We start from the raw sequence: 14,239 nt of genomic DNA on the forward strand, positions 1-14,239 counted from the left end.
ATCGATGGAGCTATACTTTCAAGAATTGAATTGAATTGAAGCTCCTCATTCTGTCAAAAAAAAAATTAAACGCAAGTGACGTTTGGCTTGCTTGCACTCCATTCTATGCACGTTTGTTTTCAAAGAAAAGTCAGAAAAAATAAATTTAATTATTTTTCTCTGATTATCGAAGTAAATAAGTAAAAACATGCCGACCACCTTTGATGAAATAACTTTCATCAAAGCCGACCACTCTTACTTATGGCAAAATTTATCGATACGTCCACTTTTGTGATTTTGCTGCATTATTTACAGTACAAATTCAAAACGTATTTATTAGATAAAGTGATAAAGTACCAAGAAAAATGACTAAGTTTACCTACCTACTTTTAACTTTCATTAATTAATACTATAGTATAAATGGAGCCTTGTTCTTATCTTAACATCTTGTGGGTCGCGGTCGCGGTACAGATATAAACTTTTAATCATGAGTTCCTCACCTCCTGACCTATATAAAAATGTACTCTGTGCTCCTGACGGTAAGCAAACAAATGTTAATGTTGTTTGTAAACACTGAATCAGTGTAATTTCAAAGTACTTCATGCACGAAATTGGATCAATGTCTTTACTCTTAATAGATTTACACTTTCGTTTAAAATATTCGATAATGCTCAGTTTTAGCATAATACGCTTAAATGTTCAAATAAATCTATGGACCACTACCACTACCATTTCTCTTTTCTCTTATCATCTTAATTTGCTTACCATCAGGTTGCTTCTTTATCGATAAAAAAATATAAAAGGTCTCCTTATTTGTACCATTTATTCCAGAGTACTTGGAACATGAGGTGGCGCACTATTCGCAGCGCTACAACTGGGACTGCGGGGTGTCCTGTGTCATGATGGTTCTGGGAGCAGCGCAGCGCGAGGAGTTTGTCAACAACTTCGAGAAGATCTGCAACGAGGAAGGCTTCGGGCACTGCACCTGGACCATTGACTTGTGCTATTTGCTAAAGAGGTTCAAAAATTGAATAATTATTGTAATCATGGGCGCCAGGATGTTTCTATTACGCCATTGAGGTGCAAGTGCACCCCTTGCACCCCCCTGGCGTAAAAGAAAATGAACAGAACTAGTTTAAGATACAGAATTAAACCTATAATGCACACTCCCTATATGCAGATGCAATATGCAATGCACCTTCTGTTCTGAAAATATTCCTGCCGGCGCTCATGATTATAATAGAATAGTTATATGCTATAATGAGAAACCTGCTCGACTGCTCCATCAAAATAAATAAATCAGTAGACCCTGGAAACCATTCTTACCCGAATCCGGTGTACTTTGACCAAGAATGGTATCCCATGATACAGTGACCTCTAGACAATTCTCAAAAGCTCAAACAAACTTATAACACCTCTCTTTTTGCGTCGGGTAAAAGTAGTTTCCGACCGAAGTTTCGGTTTCGGTTTCGGTTTCGGCCAAAAAAGTGATTTCGGCCGAAGTTTCGGTTTCGACCAGAATCCGGCCGAAACCTTCGGCCCGGCCGAAATTGCTTCGCGGCTCTCGCATCGGGAGCGGTCGGCTTAATTCGGGCGCGCTAGGTCGGGTAGGTATACATGCTGACAGTAGTATGCATGCTGTGATTTCTCTTGCAATGTTTGACTTTGTCACCCGAGGTATCATTCTAAAACTTTGTTTAAAGATCTCTGATTATAGTGATAATACTATAATTTATGTAAAAGTTGATTTATGTTTAAGCTGTGATTTATCTTGCAATTGACTTTGTCCAGGTATTGACTGAGACTTTGTTTAAAAGTTTAAAGATTAGATTTTATTTGGTTTAAAATTTCATAATTTACCTCTAATTATATCTATTTTCATTAAAATTAACGTTTTTCATTTTGTTTAACAAAAAAAGTAACTGTTCTCTTATAAGAAATCCTTGCAATAACCTTTTCCTTACGATTTGCACAGTAATTTTAAATATTTTGATACATCTTCAAAAATTTCGGTTTCGGTTTCGGGCGAAATAAAAAAAAAACGAATATTCGGTTTCGGTTTCGGCTAAAAATCGTGTTTCGGTCGGACACTATTAAAAGCTAAGCCATGGACAGACTGACATTATAGAGAAACAATAAAGGTTTCCTGTTTTCTAAAATTCTGTCTATTCCTTTTAGATTTGGCATCAAACATGTCATGTATTCGACCATGCTGGGCGTGAACGAAGCTCATCGCAAACACAGCTATTACCAGAACATTTTAGACCAGGTAAATTGCTAGCCATTGCAAGTATTATATTTTAAGGTTGCGAAGACGCTGCTGCCCATCTTCTGCCAGTTTCTGCGGCGCCCACGGAAGGAGAGAGGACGAAATTCTAACGCCGGCGCCATGATGTTAGCTATCTGGGTGGATATTTTTCCAGTGTTACACCATCCATAAAACATAATGCCGCGATTTGCGCATAAAATGTTATAATAAAAATTTATTGCCATTTGTATCACGGTCACGAATTGCCTGCAAATAACTGTGGTAGACACTTAGCCATTTTGTTTTTATAATAACTTTGAGCAATAGGGAATATTACTGCAATGCTCTGCAGCCAAAATGCAGCACTACCTCAACAGTTATTTGAATGTCTTAAATGTCTCTTGAATGTCCGAAGGATGCCGTAATTACATATTATCATTTCTTTTCTTTTTTTTTCCTTCTGCTATTTTAACGAGGCTTTAGCACACCAAATGTGACTATGTCAGCCTCATGGGGAGCCTCAGATATATACACCACACTACAGACAGATATTACACTCTCCCTTGCACTGAAACCACGTCTCTGGATGCAAAGGCCCGTCCAATGAATCTGTAAATTCGCGTCGCTTCTTGTAAAAGCGGTCGACTGAGAATTACATTTACACCTCCATTGAACAAGCCCATACCATCCAAATACCTCACTCTGATCTCTTTATTCTGATCACATTCCACAAGAAAGGAAGAAAAGAAAGAAAGTGAATAAGAGATCATATCAGATATCATTTCAATAACATTTTTGGAAATATAGCTCTATCTATGTATTTCATGTTATTTTGTTGTTGTTTTTTTAGAAAAATATGGCTCTGTTCATTGGAGGAAAATTTTGCGAGTGTTTAGTAGGTTTTGCCGTTGTACGGTGAAAAAAATCTATATAACGAAATATGAGAGGTAATGGTGGATGAACGATGACCTACAATGAAAAAAACAACCTCCGTGGCTGTGGCCACAAATTTTAAAGAGAACTGACGTCATGGCGGTTTGTTTAGGTACGTTTTGTGCTAGTGCCGCCCCCTGTCCAGAGTATAGCGCTGTGGTTTAGCGTAATATTTCTTATTGGAGTGTATTTTTTGACTAGCATCTATGCCCCTGTTCTAAAACTTGTCATTGGTAGGACCGCTCGCGCGTCTCTCGGCGCTTCGACGCGGGCACCGCCGCGGGTCTCGAGCTGCGGCCGGGGCTGCTGAGCACGGCGGAAATCGTGGCGCATCTGCAACGCGGCCCCGCCATTGTCCTGGTTGACTCGGGACTCCTGGCCTGCGACCTTTGCAAGCACAACAAGTTGAAGGCTGACTTCAGGTATACCTGCCATTGACGTGCAGGGAGGCAGTTCCAGGGTAGGGGTCATCCATAAATAACGTCACGCGTTTAAGGGGGGGAGAGAGTCAGGCGGTTTGTGGCACAGGAACCAAATAATTGCAATTTTCATAGCAATACATGTGACTAGGGTTGCCATACGTCAGGATTTGTCCGGACATGTCCGGATTTTTGACCCTTTGTCAGGATTGCGACCGGACTTGCCTTGAATTGAAAAAAAAAGTGAAATGATTATTTAACTAGTAACTAATCAACAAAATGAATAACACTTCTTTCAAAGCAATTTAACAAAAGATTTTTTTGTTTAATTTATTTATATATTCAAATTACTTCTTAGGTACTACACATTATGTATTCTCGCCAAACTGCTACGTTTGATGGTGAGACGCGCTCAGTTTTCATGCAATTTTATCCTATCAAACTTATCCTATAACTAGGTAGGTAGGTACTTAACAGATTCGCAATGGCAGGATAAATGACAGCTACAGAGATCTCAATAATATATAGCGAGCAGCTAGCGTAATACTGCGTAATCTCTGTTACAACAAATGTCAGGACTTTTAATTTTTTCATATGGCAACCCTACATGTGACAAGGGGAAAGGGGGGCTAAGAATGGTCAAAATTGTTGTGGCGCACTTTATGGATGGCTCCGTGCAGCTCCTGGCAGCTGCACCCACACGCATCCGCTACTATAGGTTGCTATAGGTGGCTATAGGTTGGGTTGGTTGGTTGGTAGGTACGAGAGTTGAAGTGAATATTAAAGGCTGACCAGGAATATAAAAAAACTGACGCGAGGGCAGTATTTCTACGTTTTATATTGCAACATTCTTTACACTTACTATACTGTACCTACCAGTCATAATATTTTCTAACTACAATTATAAAATGTAGAGGGGCGCGCCTTCGTGAGTGAACAGATCTGTACAAATCCACGAAAAGTTTTTTTTTTATTCGTCTGGATGGCAAACGAGCAAGTGGGTCTCCTGATAGTAAGAGATCACCACCGCCCATAACATCTGCAACACCAGGGGTATTGCAAATGCGTTGCCAACCTAGAGGCCTAAGATGGGACACCTCAAGTGCCAGTAATTTCACCGGCTGTCTTACTCTCCACGCCGAAACACAACAGTGCAAGCACTGCTGCTTCACGGCAGGATTAGCGAGCAAGATGGTGGTAGCAATCCGGGCGGACCTTGCACGAGGTCCTACCACCTGCAGAGTTAGGAGTTGGGACAGTTTTAAGGCAATCTCTTCATGGCTTATCTCCTGAACATGCTAGTAGCACATTACAAACATTTTTGTAACAAAGTGTACCACTGATTTTTCCTGAGTTACGGAACAGAATAACATACAAAATTTGATTGACCCTTATTAATACAACTTAAATATGTCAGCTTACAAAATTTAAAAACAAATAACAAAAAGGTCTGTCAAATAAACCGCCCCGAGACGACTCAGATCGGGGTCAAGACACAGACGAACAAATTGTTTGCGAGCGCCGAGTATTTCTCGCGTTTTTTTAAGGGCTACCATCTCAGCAGGGCTACTACGAAACGCGTAGTTCGTGTCGTGCGGTCCCTCTGACACTTGTACTATTTAATACGAGAGCGAGAGGGACGGTACGATACGAACTTCGATTTTCGAACTTCGGAGTAGGCCCTCAGCAGCCGCTCCCTCCATTCTTGAGGTGCGAAGAAGCAAAAGTAGTGACACACGTGGCCCCAGAGCAGACATTTCCCCTTTTGCCAGGGTACTTAGGTCAAACCATCAGGTCTTTTACCATCAGAACGGCTAAGACCTGGAGGCTCCAATGTTGGCTGACACCGGAGCCCTGCGGATTATATAATTCAGGGCGTATTAATTGATTTGTTCCAGACGCTGTTTCGGCGGATCTTTCACCGGCCACTTTATCCTCGTGGTGGGTCAGGCCAAGGGCAAGGTCCTGTACCGCGACCCGGCGCTGCCCGCGCGGCTGTGCGCCACCACGGGGCTGCGCCTGCGCCGCGCGCGCGCCCCCCCCACCGACCACGACGTCCTGCTGCTCTATAACGACTACAGGAGGTGACCGCGGTGGCGTGCTGGCGGTGGCCCGGCGCTGTTCAACCCGTTTAGTACCACCTGGGATGTTCAACCCGTTTAGTACCACCTGGGATGTTCAACCCGTTCAGTACCACCTGGGGTGTTCAACCCGTTCAGTACCACCTGGGATGTTCAACCCGTTTAGTACCACCTGGGATGTTCAACCCGTTCAGTACCACCTGGGATGTTCAACCCGTTCAGTACCACCTGGGATGTTCAACCCGTTTAGTACCACCTGGGATGTTCAACCCGTTCAGTACCACCTGGGATGTTCAACCCGTTTAGTACCCGTTTAGGCTGCTGCGGGGGTTTCGGGGGGGGCGGGCGATGAGGGCCCACAACGGGGTACAGTGCACGTTCTGTGGGTACTACACGGGTGGGGGCCATATCGCTCGTCACCTTAAGACCCACAGAGGTTTGGAGTCCCATGAGAGGGAAATTATAATGTCAACCTATGGCCACTTCAGGACCGATCGGGCCCTAGAACACTGCCCCATTGATAGAGTGCCGCCGAAAGGTATTGTGGATCGGGTCACGGGAGTGAGACCGGATTGGCTCTGGGGTGGCCTGGGTAGAGATTAGGGGGGTGTCGCTCACCGCTCGCCGGTCGAGGGGTTTTGGTCGGTCGCCGCGCCCTGCCTGCCCTTGTTTCCGCTGCTCGCCGCTCGCCGCTCGCTGGGTGCGATTTATTAGTTGTCACTGGCGAGCGTCTCGCCGATGAAGGTAGTGTTTTCGCCGCTCGCCGCTAGCTGGGTGCGATCGGTTAGTTATTGTTGTATTATCAACGGCGAGCGCCTCGCCGTTGGTGAGCGCCTCGTTCCCGCTCCTGTTGCTCGCCGCTCGCCGCTCGCTGGGTGCGATTTATTGTCTGCTGAGGATTGTCATATTGTTCTCGCCGCTCGCTGCTAGCTGGGTGTGATTTGTTAATTGTTGTGATATTATCGCTGGCGAGCGCCTCGTCGCTGGCGGGTGTCTCGCCGCTGGCGAGCTCCTCGCCACTGGCGTGCGCCTCTCCACTGGCGGGCGCCTCGCCGGTGATAGTATTGTTTTCACCGCTCGCCGCTGGCTGGGTGCGATAGGTTAATTATTGTTGTATTATGTGAAAATTATGTGAAAAATGTAGATAGTAGTAGTAAGTAGTTTAAGCTTCTATATTATAAGTTTATTGTCGCTTACAGGCGTTATGCGCTATGTAAGCTCTTATATTGTTCTTGCCGCTCGTTGCTGGCTGGGCGCTATCTGTTTAACTATTGTAATATTATCACTGGCGAGCGCCTAGCCGCTGGCGGGCCTCTCCCCGCTGGCGGGCCTCTCGCCGCTGGCGGGCCTCTCGCCGCTGGCGGGCCTCTCGCCGCTGGCGGGCCTCTCGCCGCTGGCGGGCCTCTCGCCGCTGGCGGGCCTCTCGCCGCTGGCGGGCCTCTCGCCGCTGGCGGGCCTCTCGCCGCTGGCGGGCCTCTCGCCGCTGGCGGGCCTCTCGCCGCTGGCGAGCGTCTCGCCGATGGCGAGCGCCTCGCCATATATGTTAAGTATTGTTATAAGTTAAGTGCCGCTTACTGGCGATATGCATAAGGTGTTTAGTATGTTGATATTATTTGTTAATTAGTTGTTAGTTATTAAGCAATGGTAATAAACATTGGAAGTATTAAAGTGTATTAAGAGTATTTGTATTTTGTGTGATAAGAAAAAAGTAATAAGCGCTGAAAAAATTACCAGCGAGAAGGAAAGGAAAAAGGGGAGCGTGCAGCCGGGTTTTTTACCCCGTGAGAGTCGGGGACTGGCTGGGTCCTCCATTCCCAGCGTCCATAATGGATTTTTCCCGACTGCATGCTTACCCCTTTTATAAAATAAAAAAAAACCCGTTTAGTACCACCTGGGATGTTCAACCCGTTTAGTACCACCTGGGATGTTCAACCCGTTTAGTACCACCTGGGATGTTCAACCCGTTTAGTACCACCTGGGATGTTCAACCCGTTTAGTACCACCTGGGATGTTCAACCCGTTTAGTACCACAGGGTTGTTCAACTTGAATACCTTCCTGTGCAGGGTCGAACATCCCTGTGGTACCATCAGCCAAATAAATGGTCTATCAATTTTTAAACAAGCTCCTATCAAATAAATATGTCGCTAAAGTCGAACTTTCAAGTTGACAGACACGTCTATTGGCATTATTGTTTTATGACATGCAAACGATTATCAACTTTAGGGTGGAAGACCACATATTTGGCGGGTCCATATCGACTCGCATACTAATTGGAAGTCCGAATGTAATGTTTGTCAGAACGATCGTTTGTCATAATTCTTTTTTCTCTGAATCCAATAATTGTTCAGAATTGTTATAAAATAAACCTAACCTAACCTATAGTTTTCTATAGGATGACCGTTTAAAATTTTCAGAAAACTGTAAGGTTTCAGTGGAAAAAAAATTATGACAAACGATGATTCGGACAAAAAATACGGTATGACTAGCGAAGAGTATGCGAACTTTGGCGCTCCCATATTTATCTGATGGTACTAAAGGGGTTGAACATCTCTGCGTTATTTGAGGGTTTGGACGTCCCTGGAGTACTAAAGGGGTTGAGCATTCCTGTGGTACTAAAGGGGTTGAACATCCCTGTGGTATTAAAGAGGTTGAACATCTCTGCGTTATTTGAGGGTTTGGACGTCCCTGGAGTACTAAAGGGGTTGATCATTCCTGTGGTACTAAAGGGGTTGAACATCCCTGTGGTATTAAAGAGGTTGAACATCTCTGCGTTATTTGAGGGTTTGGACGTCCCTGGAGTACTAAAGGGGTTGAGCATTCCTGTGGTACTAAAGGGGTTGAACATCCCTGTGGTATTAAAGAGGTTGAACATCTCTGCGTTATTTGAGGGTTTGGACGTCCCTGGAGTACTAAAGGGGTTGAGCATTCCTGTGGTACTAAAGGGGTGTAACATTCCTGTGGTAGGTACGACTATCAACGCTGTTTATAACTAACAATTACATATCATGAACAAATAATAAATAATGAAAATAGGAAATTAATTAATGTTTAAGTACCTAAATATTGACCCTTTACCGCGGACTGATTTTAATTATTATTTTCATATTTGCTTAAACTTGCTTGCATGTAAATTTCATTCTTCGTCTCTTTCAGTGTTACTCTGTTTTTTGATTTTATTTAAAATACTCCACTTGTATTGTATCAAAGGTAAAGGGTTTAAAAAGTTTTTATTATTTGCGTTATTGTTTTTTTTTTTCATTTGATTTCTGTTATATGTTTTTTTAAACTTGAAATAAAATAAACTATAATTAAGTAAAAGGATAATGACTGTGTTTAAATAATAATAAGGCTTATTAGTTTTCTGTTAAAAGGATTTATTATGATTATGACAGTATTTTTATTGTTAGCATTTGGTTAAGTCATTATATAATCAGATCTAGACAAGGCACTTGATCTTGACAAGATTTTTAAATCAATGAGACTACATAAGTATGTGAAGTTTTAAGTTAAAATTAAGATAGGCGTATTCTTAAAGTACTTAACTGTTACTTTTTTCTAGCAAAAATGTGTGTGTGTGTGTGTGTGTGTGTGTGTGTGTGTGTGTGTGTGTGTGTGTGTGTGTTTTGTCTCTGTTGATGACAAACAAGTGCTTTATTTACTAAATAAGTACAGAACAATATGTGTTATTCTCTATTGACAAAAGCCATGACTTGAAGACTTATGAATTGCTATTTATGACAAAAATGTTATGTTACAGGGAATAAACGACAGTGAATATTTTAAAATTATTTTTTATTAATAATTATCCAAAACTAATCTTCCTTTAATGGGATAAGTTAAATATGTAGTGCCTATAGTCATAAATCAAAAGATAGGTAATTAGACTATGTAATCATCAATTACTTCCTATAGTCATATAGTCATAAATCAAAAGATAGGTAATTAGACTATGTAATCATCAATTACTTCAAACAGAGTAAGTAAATAAGTACGTAGACACTGGCTTCCTCTCAGAAGGAGAACGCTTGGGCTGTAGTTCCCACGTGGGTCTTTCGGATTGGGAACTTCACACACACCATTGAATTGCATCACAGGTTTTTTTTTTTTTTTTTTTTTTTTTTTCCTACACTTCTGCCCTCGACATGCCTCGAGGCCCTTATCAGCTAATTGTCATACATACCAGTTCTCGCAATTATTCCTCTCGCACTTTCATTCTACATACTATTTCTTTCTTTCATTCTTCACTTCTTCTCTTTATTTTACGGGTGGGACTCCCGCCTATACTACACCTATCTCTTTTTTCAACATGCTTTTTAGGGGAAATTAATAACAGCAAGACAATATTTATTATTTTCTTATCGACTAAATATCAGGATTTCTCGTTTCTTACATCTAGGTTTACATTTACGCTTATATTCTAGGGACTTTATTATTTAATTTCTACAATACATTTTATTGTTAATCTCTTCTTTCAACTATTTTACATTAAAACTATTTTTTACCTATGCTTATTAGCTATATGCTCATGATATATTAAAAGCATAGTTTTAGTACTACGTTTTATTTCTTACTATTACCTTTCTTTGTGATTAGCTCACAGTACTGCAAAAACCTGTCCCTATGTTTGCCTGACATTAAATGTGTATCACAGTGCATCACAGGTTGGTGCAGGTTTCCTCACGATGTTTTCCTTTAGTGGTAAATGTCGCACATGATTTTTGAAAAGTCAGCGATGCGAGCCTGGGTTTGAACCATGCTCTGCTTGAGAGACCATAAGTCTAACCACTAGGCCTCAACGGCATTAAGTAGGCAGACAGGAGCTATGTATAGTTTTTGATTTATGAACTGCTTGCACTTTACCTGGCTTAAGTAGGCACTGGAATAAACTCAAACACCTGAAGATGCCAATAATCATTTATTTGTGCAATGACATCGTTCCATACGACGAACTGAAAGGTATTGCATTTTTCTGAATGAATTGAAGACTTGAGCCGGTGGTTGTTTTGGCTTTTGTTTCTAAATAATGGTTCCTTGTAGTATTTATTTATTTATTTTATTTTTATTCGACTGGATGGCAAACGAGCAAGTGGGTCTCCTGATGGTAAGAGATCACCACCGCCCAGACACCTGCAATACCAAAAAAAACACACCTGGATTGCAGATGCGTTGCCAACCTAGAGGCCTAAGATGGGATACCTCAGGTGCCAGTAATTTCACCGGCTGTCTTACTCTCCACGCCGAAATACAACAGTGCAAGCACTGCTGCTTCACGGCAGGATTAGCGAGCAAGATGGTGGTAGCAATCCGGGCGGACCTTGCACAAGGTCCTACCACCTGCAATGTAAGTCTTCTTGGACAGCTTTGACATTAGGGGCCTTTAAAAAGGAAGTCGCCGAATTTGTATCGCCGAGTTGCAATGGACGACTTACCAACGAATAGTACAGTCTGCAGCAGAAGTGAATGAGCAGTTTTGGTGCTCAAAATATACACACGACTCTACTGCCCGCAGAGAGTGTTTAGATCATTTTATTTAATCACTAGCTTTTGCCCGCGGCTTCGCCCGCGTGGAATTCGGTTATCGCGTACTGTTCCCTCGGGAAATGTGCATTTTTCCGGGATAAAAGTAGCCTATGTCACTCTCTGGCCCATAAACTATCTCTATGCCAAAAATCACGTCGATCCGTCGCTCCGTTTCGACGTGAAATTCGGACAAACATACAAACACACACACTTTCGCATTTATAATTTTTTTTTTATTTATTCAACTGTATGGCAATGAGCAAGTGGGTCTCCTGGTGATAAGAGAATCACCACCGCCCATAGACACCTGCAACACCAGGGGGATTGCAGATGCGTTGCCAACCTAGAGGCCTAAGATGGGATACCTCAAGTGCCAGTAATTTCACCGGCTGTCTTACTCTCCACGCCGAAACACAACAGTGCAAGCACTGCTGTTTCAGGGCAGGATTAGCGAGCAAGATGGTGGTAGCAATCCGGGCGGACCTTGCACAGGGTCCTACCACCTGCACACAAGGTCCTACCACCTGCACCTGCTATTAGTATGGATTACAACTGATTATCTATCTCTACTACTGACTGCACCTACACAGTTAGCGTCTCCCTCTCCCAAGGGTGACAGGCCGTGATATACTATATTCCTACACAATGCAGTATTTTTATAGTTATTTATGTGGCTGGTGCATAATGAGAGGCATTAAAGTACGATTGTGGTTTTATGAAACGAGCCGAAGGCGAGTTTCATAATAAGATCACACGAGTGTTTTAATGCCTAATTATGTATAGCCGCATACATAACTTTATCTACATGCATATCATAAGTTTTCTATAATATATTCAGATATGGCCTGTATTTTTAAGTTAGTGTTACTGATAACTAGTTTGAAGTATCTACCAAAGCTTAAATAAAACAGATAATAAAAAACTAAAGTTTCATTTATAATAACAATTATTATTATCTACATGCATGTCATAAGTTTTCTACAATATGTACATATATGCATTGTTAAAAAAAGTATTACCGTTACTTTAATGTAAACATTAAGATGCACTGTACTTTAATGTGAACATTAAGATGCACCCGCAGATACCAGGTTTCTTAATAAAGGCCATTTGATAGTCGTTTCTGAACATATAATAGGGAAGTTATGATATGCATGTAGATAAAACTAATTACGTACCTACGAGTATATACATATCATTTTGTTATTTACCGAGCTCAGGTGGTATGGTGCCGAACGATTTCCTTATTTCCTGGCACGAAGAACATCTTAACGTTCATCATCATCATCATGTCAGCCGAAAGACGTCCACTGCTGGACATAGGCCTCCCCCAAGGAACACCCCATCACACATTTATTTATTCATTTATTATATTATTTATTTATTACATCACCTCACCTCATCTTAACGTTGTGGACGCTTAATTCCTGCAGTCTTGTCGATCAATGCCTTAACCCTAAACTCAAATTGTTGCTTAGCATAAGGGGTCTGGGCTTGTCTTCTGGATTCTAAAAAGCAACCTTTGGTACCTACCTAATAATGTGCTATGAAAGAAACACTAGGACTGTAGTTTTTGGAAAGATTTAACCACCGACTACATAAAAATAAGTACCTAAGTATACATACACCTATGTTTGGATATAAATCACTTTGGACTTTGACTTTTATAATCTTATATGGCCCTGAGAGCTGGGAGCAGTCCTTTTTTTGGGTCACTGACTGACTGTTGGACATAAAGTTGCCATTTGTACGAAAATCTGATAGAAGTTTGTTTGAAAATTCGATAAAGGCTGTTATTAAAATGTACATTCAACATTCTTAAATTTCAAGCCTTAATTTGTACTTACTTAAATTAAGTACAATGAAGCATGAATCATAAAAAATACCCTTATATAATAGGTACTTATTTAAATTACCTAATAGATCTGTTTTGTCTATGATCGGGGGATTCCCCTAAGGGTTGTCGCCAATATACGCATTGCGTGCCGCGTGGACCTTATTCAGTGGCATTAAGACTCATGTTGCATTGTTACAAATGAAATTGCTCCGTAGAAAAGCCAATCTATTGTGCCGAGTAGGTAGTTGTACGAAGATCGATTGTTTTGCAATGAAACTGATTTTTTGAATAACTTAGATATCACAGGACAAAATATCTACGCGTTTACGTAAGTTTTATAGTTAAATTGCCTAAATTAGGATTGTGTTGTTGTTCGTTCCAAATATTGACATTATGTACAAAGCCAGTGTAATTATATGTAAATACCTACCTAGTGTATTTATTAGTTTCAGTCGTGGCCTAGCGTTTCTCAAACATAGGATCGTGGGTTCAAACCCAGGCTCGCATCTTTACCACGAGCTTTACGGTGAAGGAAAATATAGGAAAACAATTCAATGGTGTTCGTGTGGAAACCACCAGCCCAAGCCCTCTTATTCTGAGCCTGTGCCTAGCAGTAGCAGCACGATGTAAAAGAAAAACAAAATAAAACAAAAAAACCTTTATTGCCACAACTTAAAATTAGACATTGTTAAAAAAAAATTGTGGGAGAAAAATAAAAAGATGGGACAATGGGTCCCCAGTCTCAGCATATGCTGGGCTTGATTGCCCGGCTCTGGTTTACAGACTGGTCCCTGTGAGGGTAGTTGGGGATCATATTGGAATTAGAATTATCCCAGAATTTCAATTAAACTTACAGACCTGATGATTTAGGCACTAGTCCTACCGCCCGCGAGTAGCGAGAAGTGTTTATTAGTATGAAAATTTTATCGCTTTTTCCGCCGAGCGACAAATTTTTCATACCAAGTCACAGCAGGGCTAGTACGAAACTCGAAAATCGAAGTTCGTGTCGTGCCCAACCTCTCGCTCTCGTATAGTATGTGTCAGAGGGACCGCAAGATACGAACTTCGAGTTTTGAGTTTCGTAGTAGCCTTGCAGAATGGCTGCGTTTCAACCATGTGCGAGAATGTGTTGAAAAGAAAAAGAAAGAAAGAAGGTTTATTTTGGCTCCATAAGTACCACCTAAAACTAAGACTAAAACTAGCACTAAAACTATGTTGCGA

The 14,239-nt window shown here is 41.6% G+C and overlaps 1 protein-coding gene across 1 annotated transcript; it reads left to right on the plus strand.

Moving 5' to 3' along the window:
• Nucleotides 1–95: 95 nt before the first annotated feature.
• LOC141430911 (protein GUCD1) lies at nt 96–6,691 on the plus strand. Its single transcript, XM_074091787.1, has 5 exons — nt 96–518; nt 811–997; nt 2,158–2,248; nt 3,398–3,582; nt 5,478–6,691. The coding sequence occupies exons 1-5, from the start codon at nt 467–469 to the stop codon at nt 5,665–5,667; spliced, it is 705 nt and encodes a 234-aa protein (XP_073947888.1). The 5' UTR covers nt 96–466; the 3' UTR covers nt 5,668–6,691.
• Nucleotides 6,692–14,239: the final 7,548 nt, after the last annotated feature.

This window comes from Choristoneura fumiferana, chromosome 9, assembly GCF_025370935.1.
Source record: "Choristoneura fumiferana chromosome 9, NRCan_CFum_1, whole genome shotgun sequence".
NCBI classification, from domain to species: Eukaryota; Metazoa; Arthropoda; class Insecta; order Lepidoptera; family Tortricidae; genus Choristoneura; species Choristoneura fumiferana.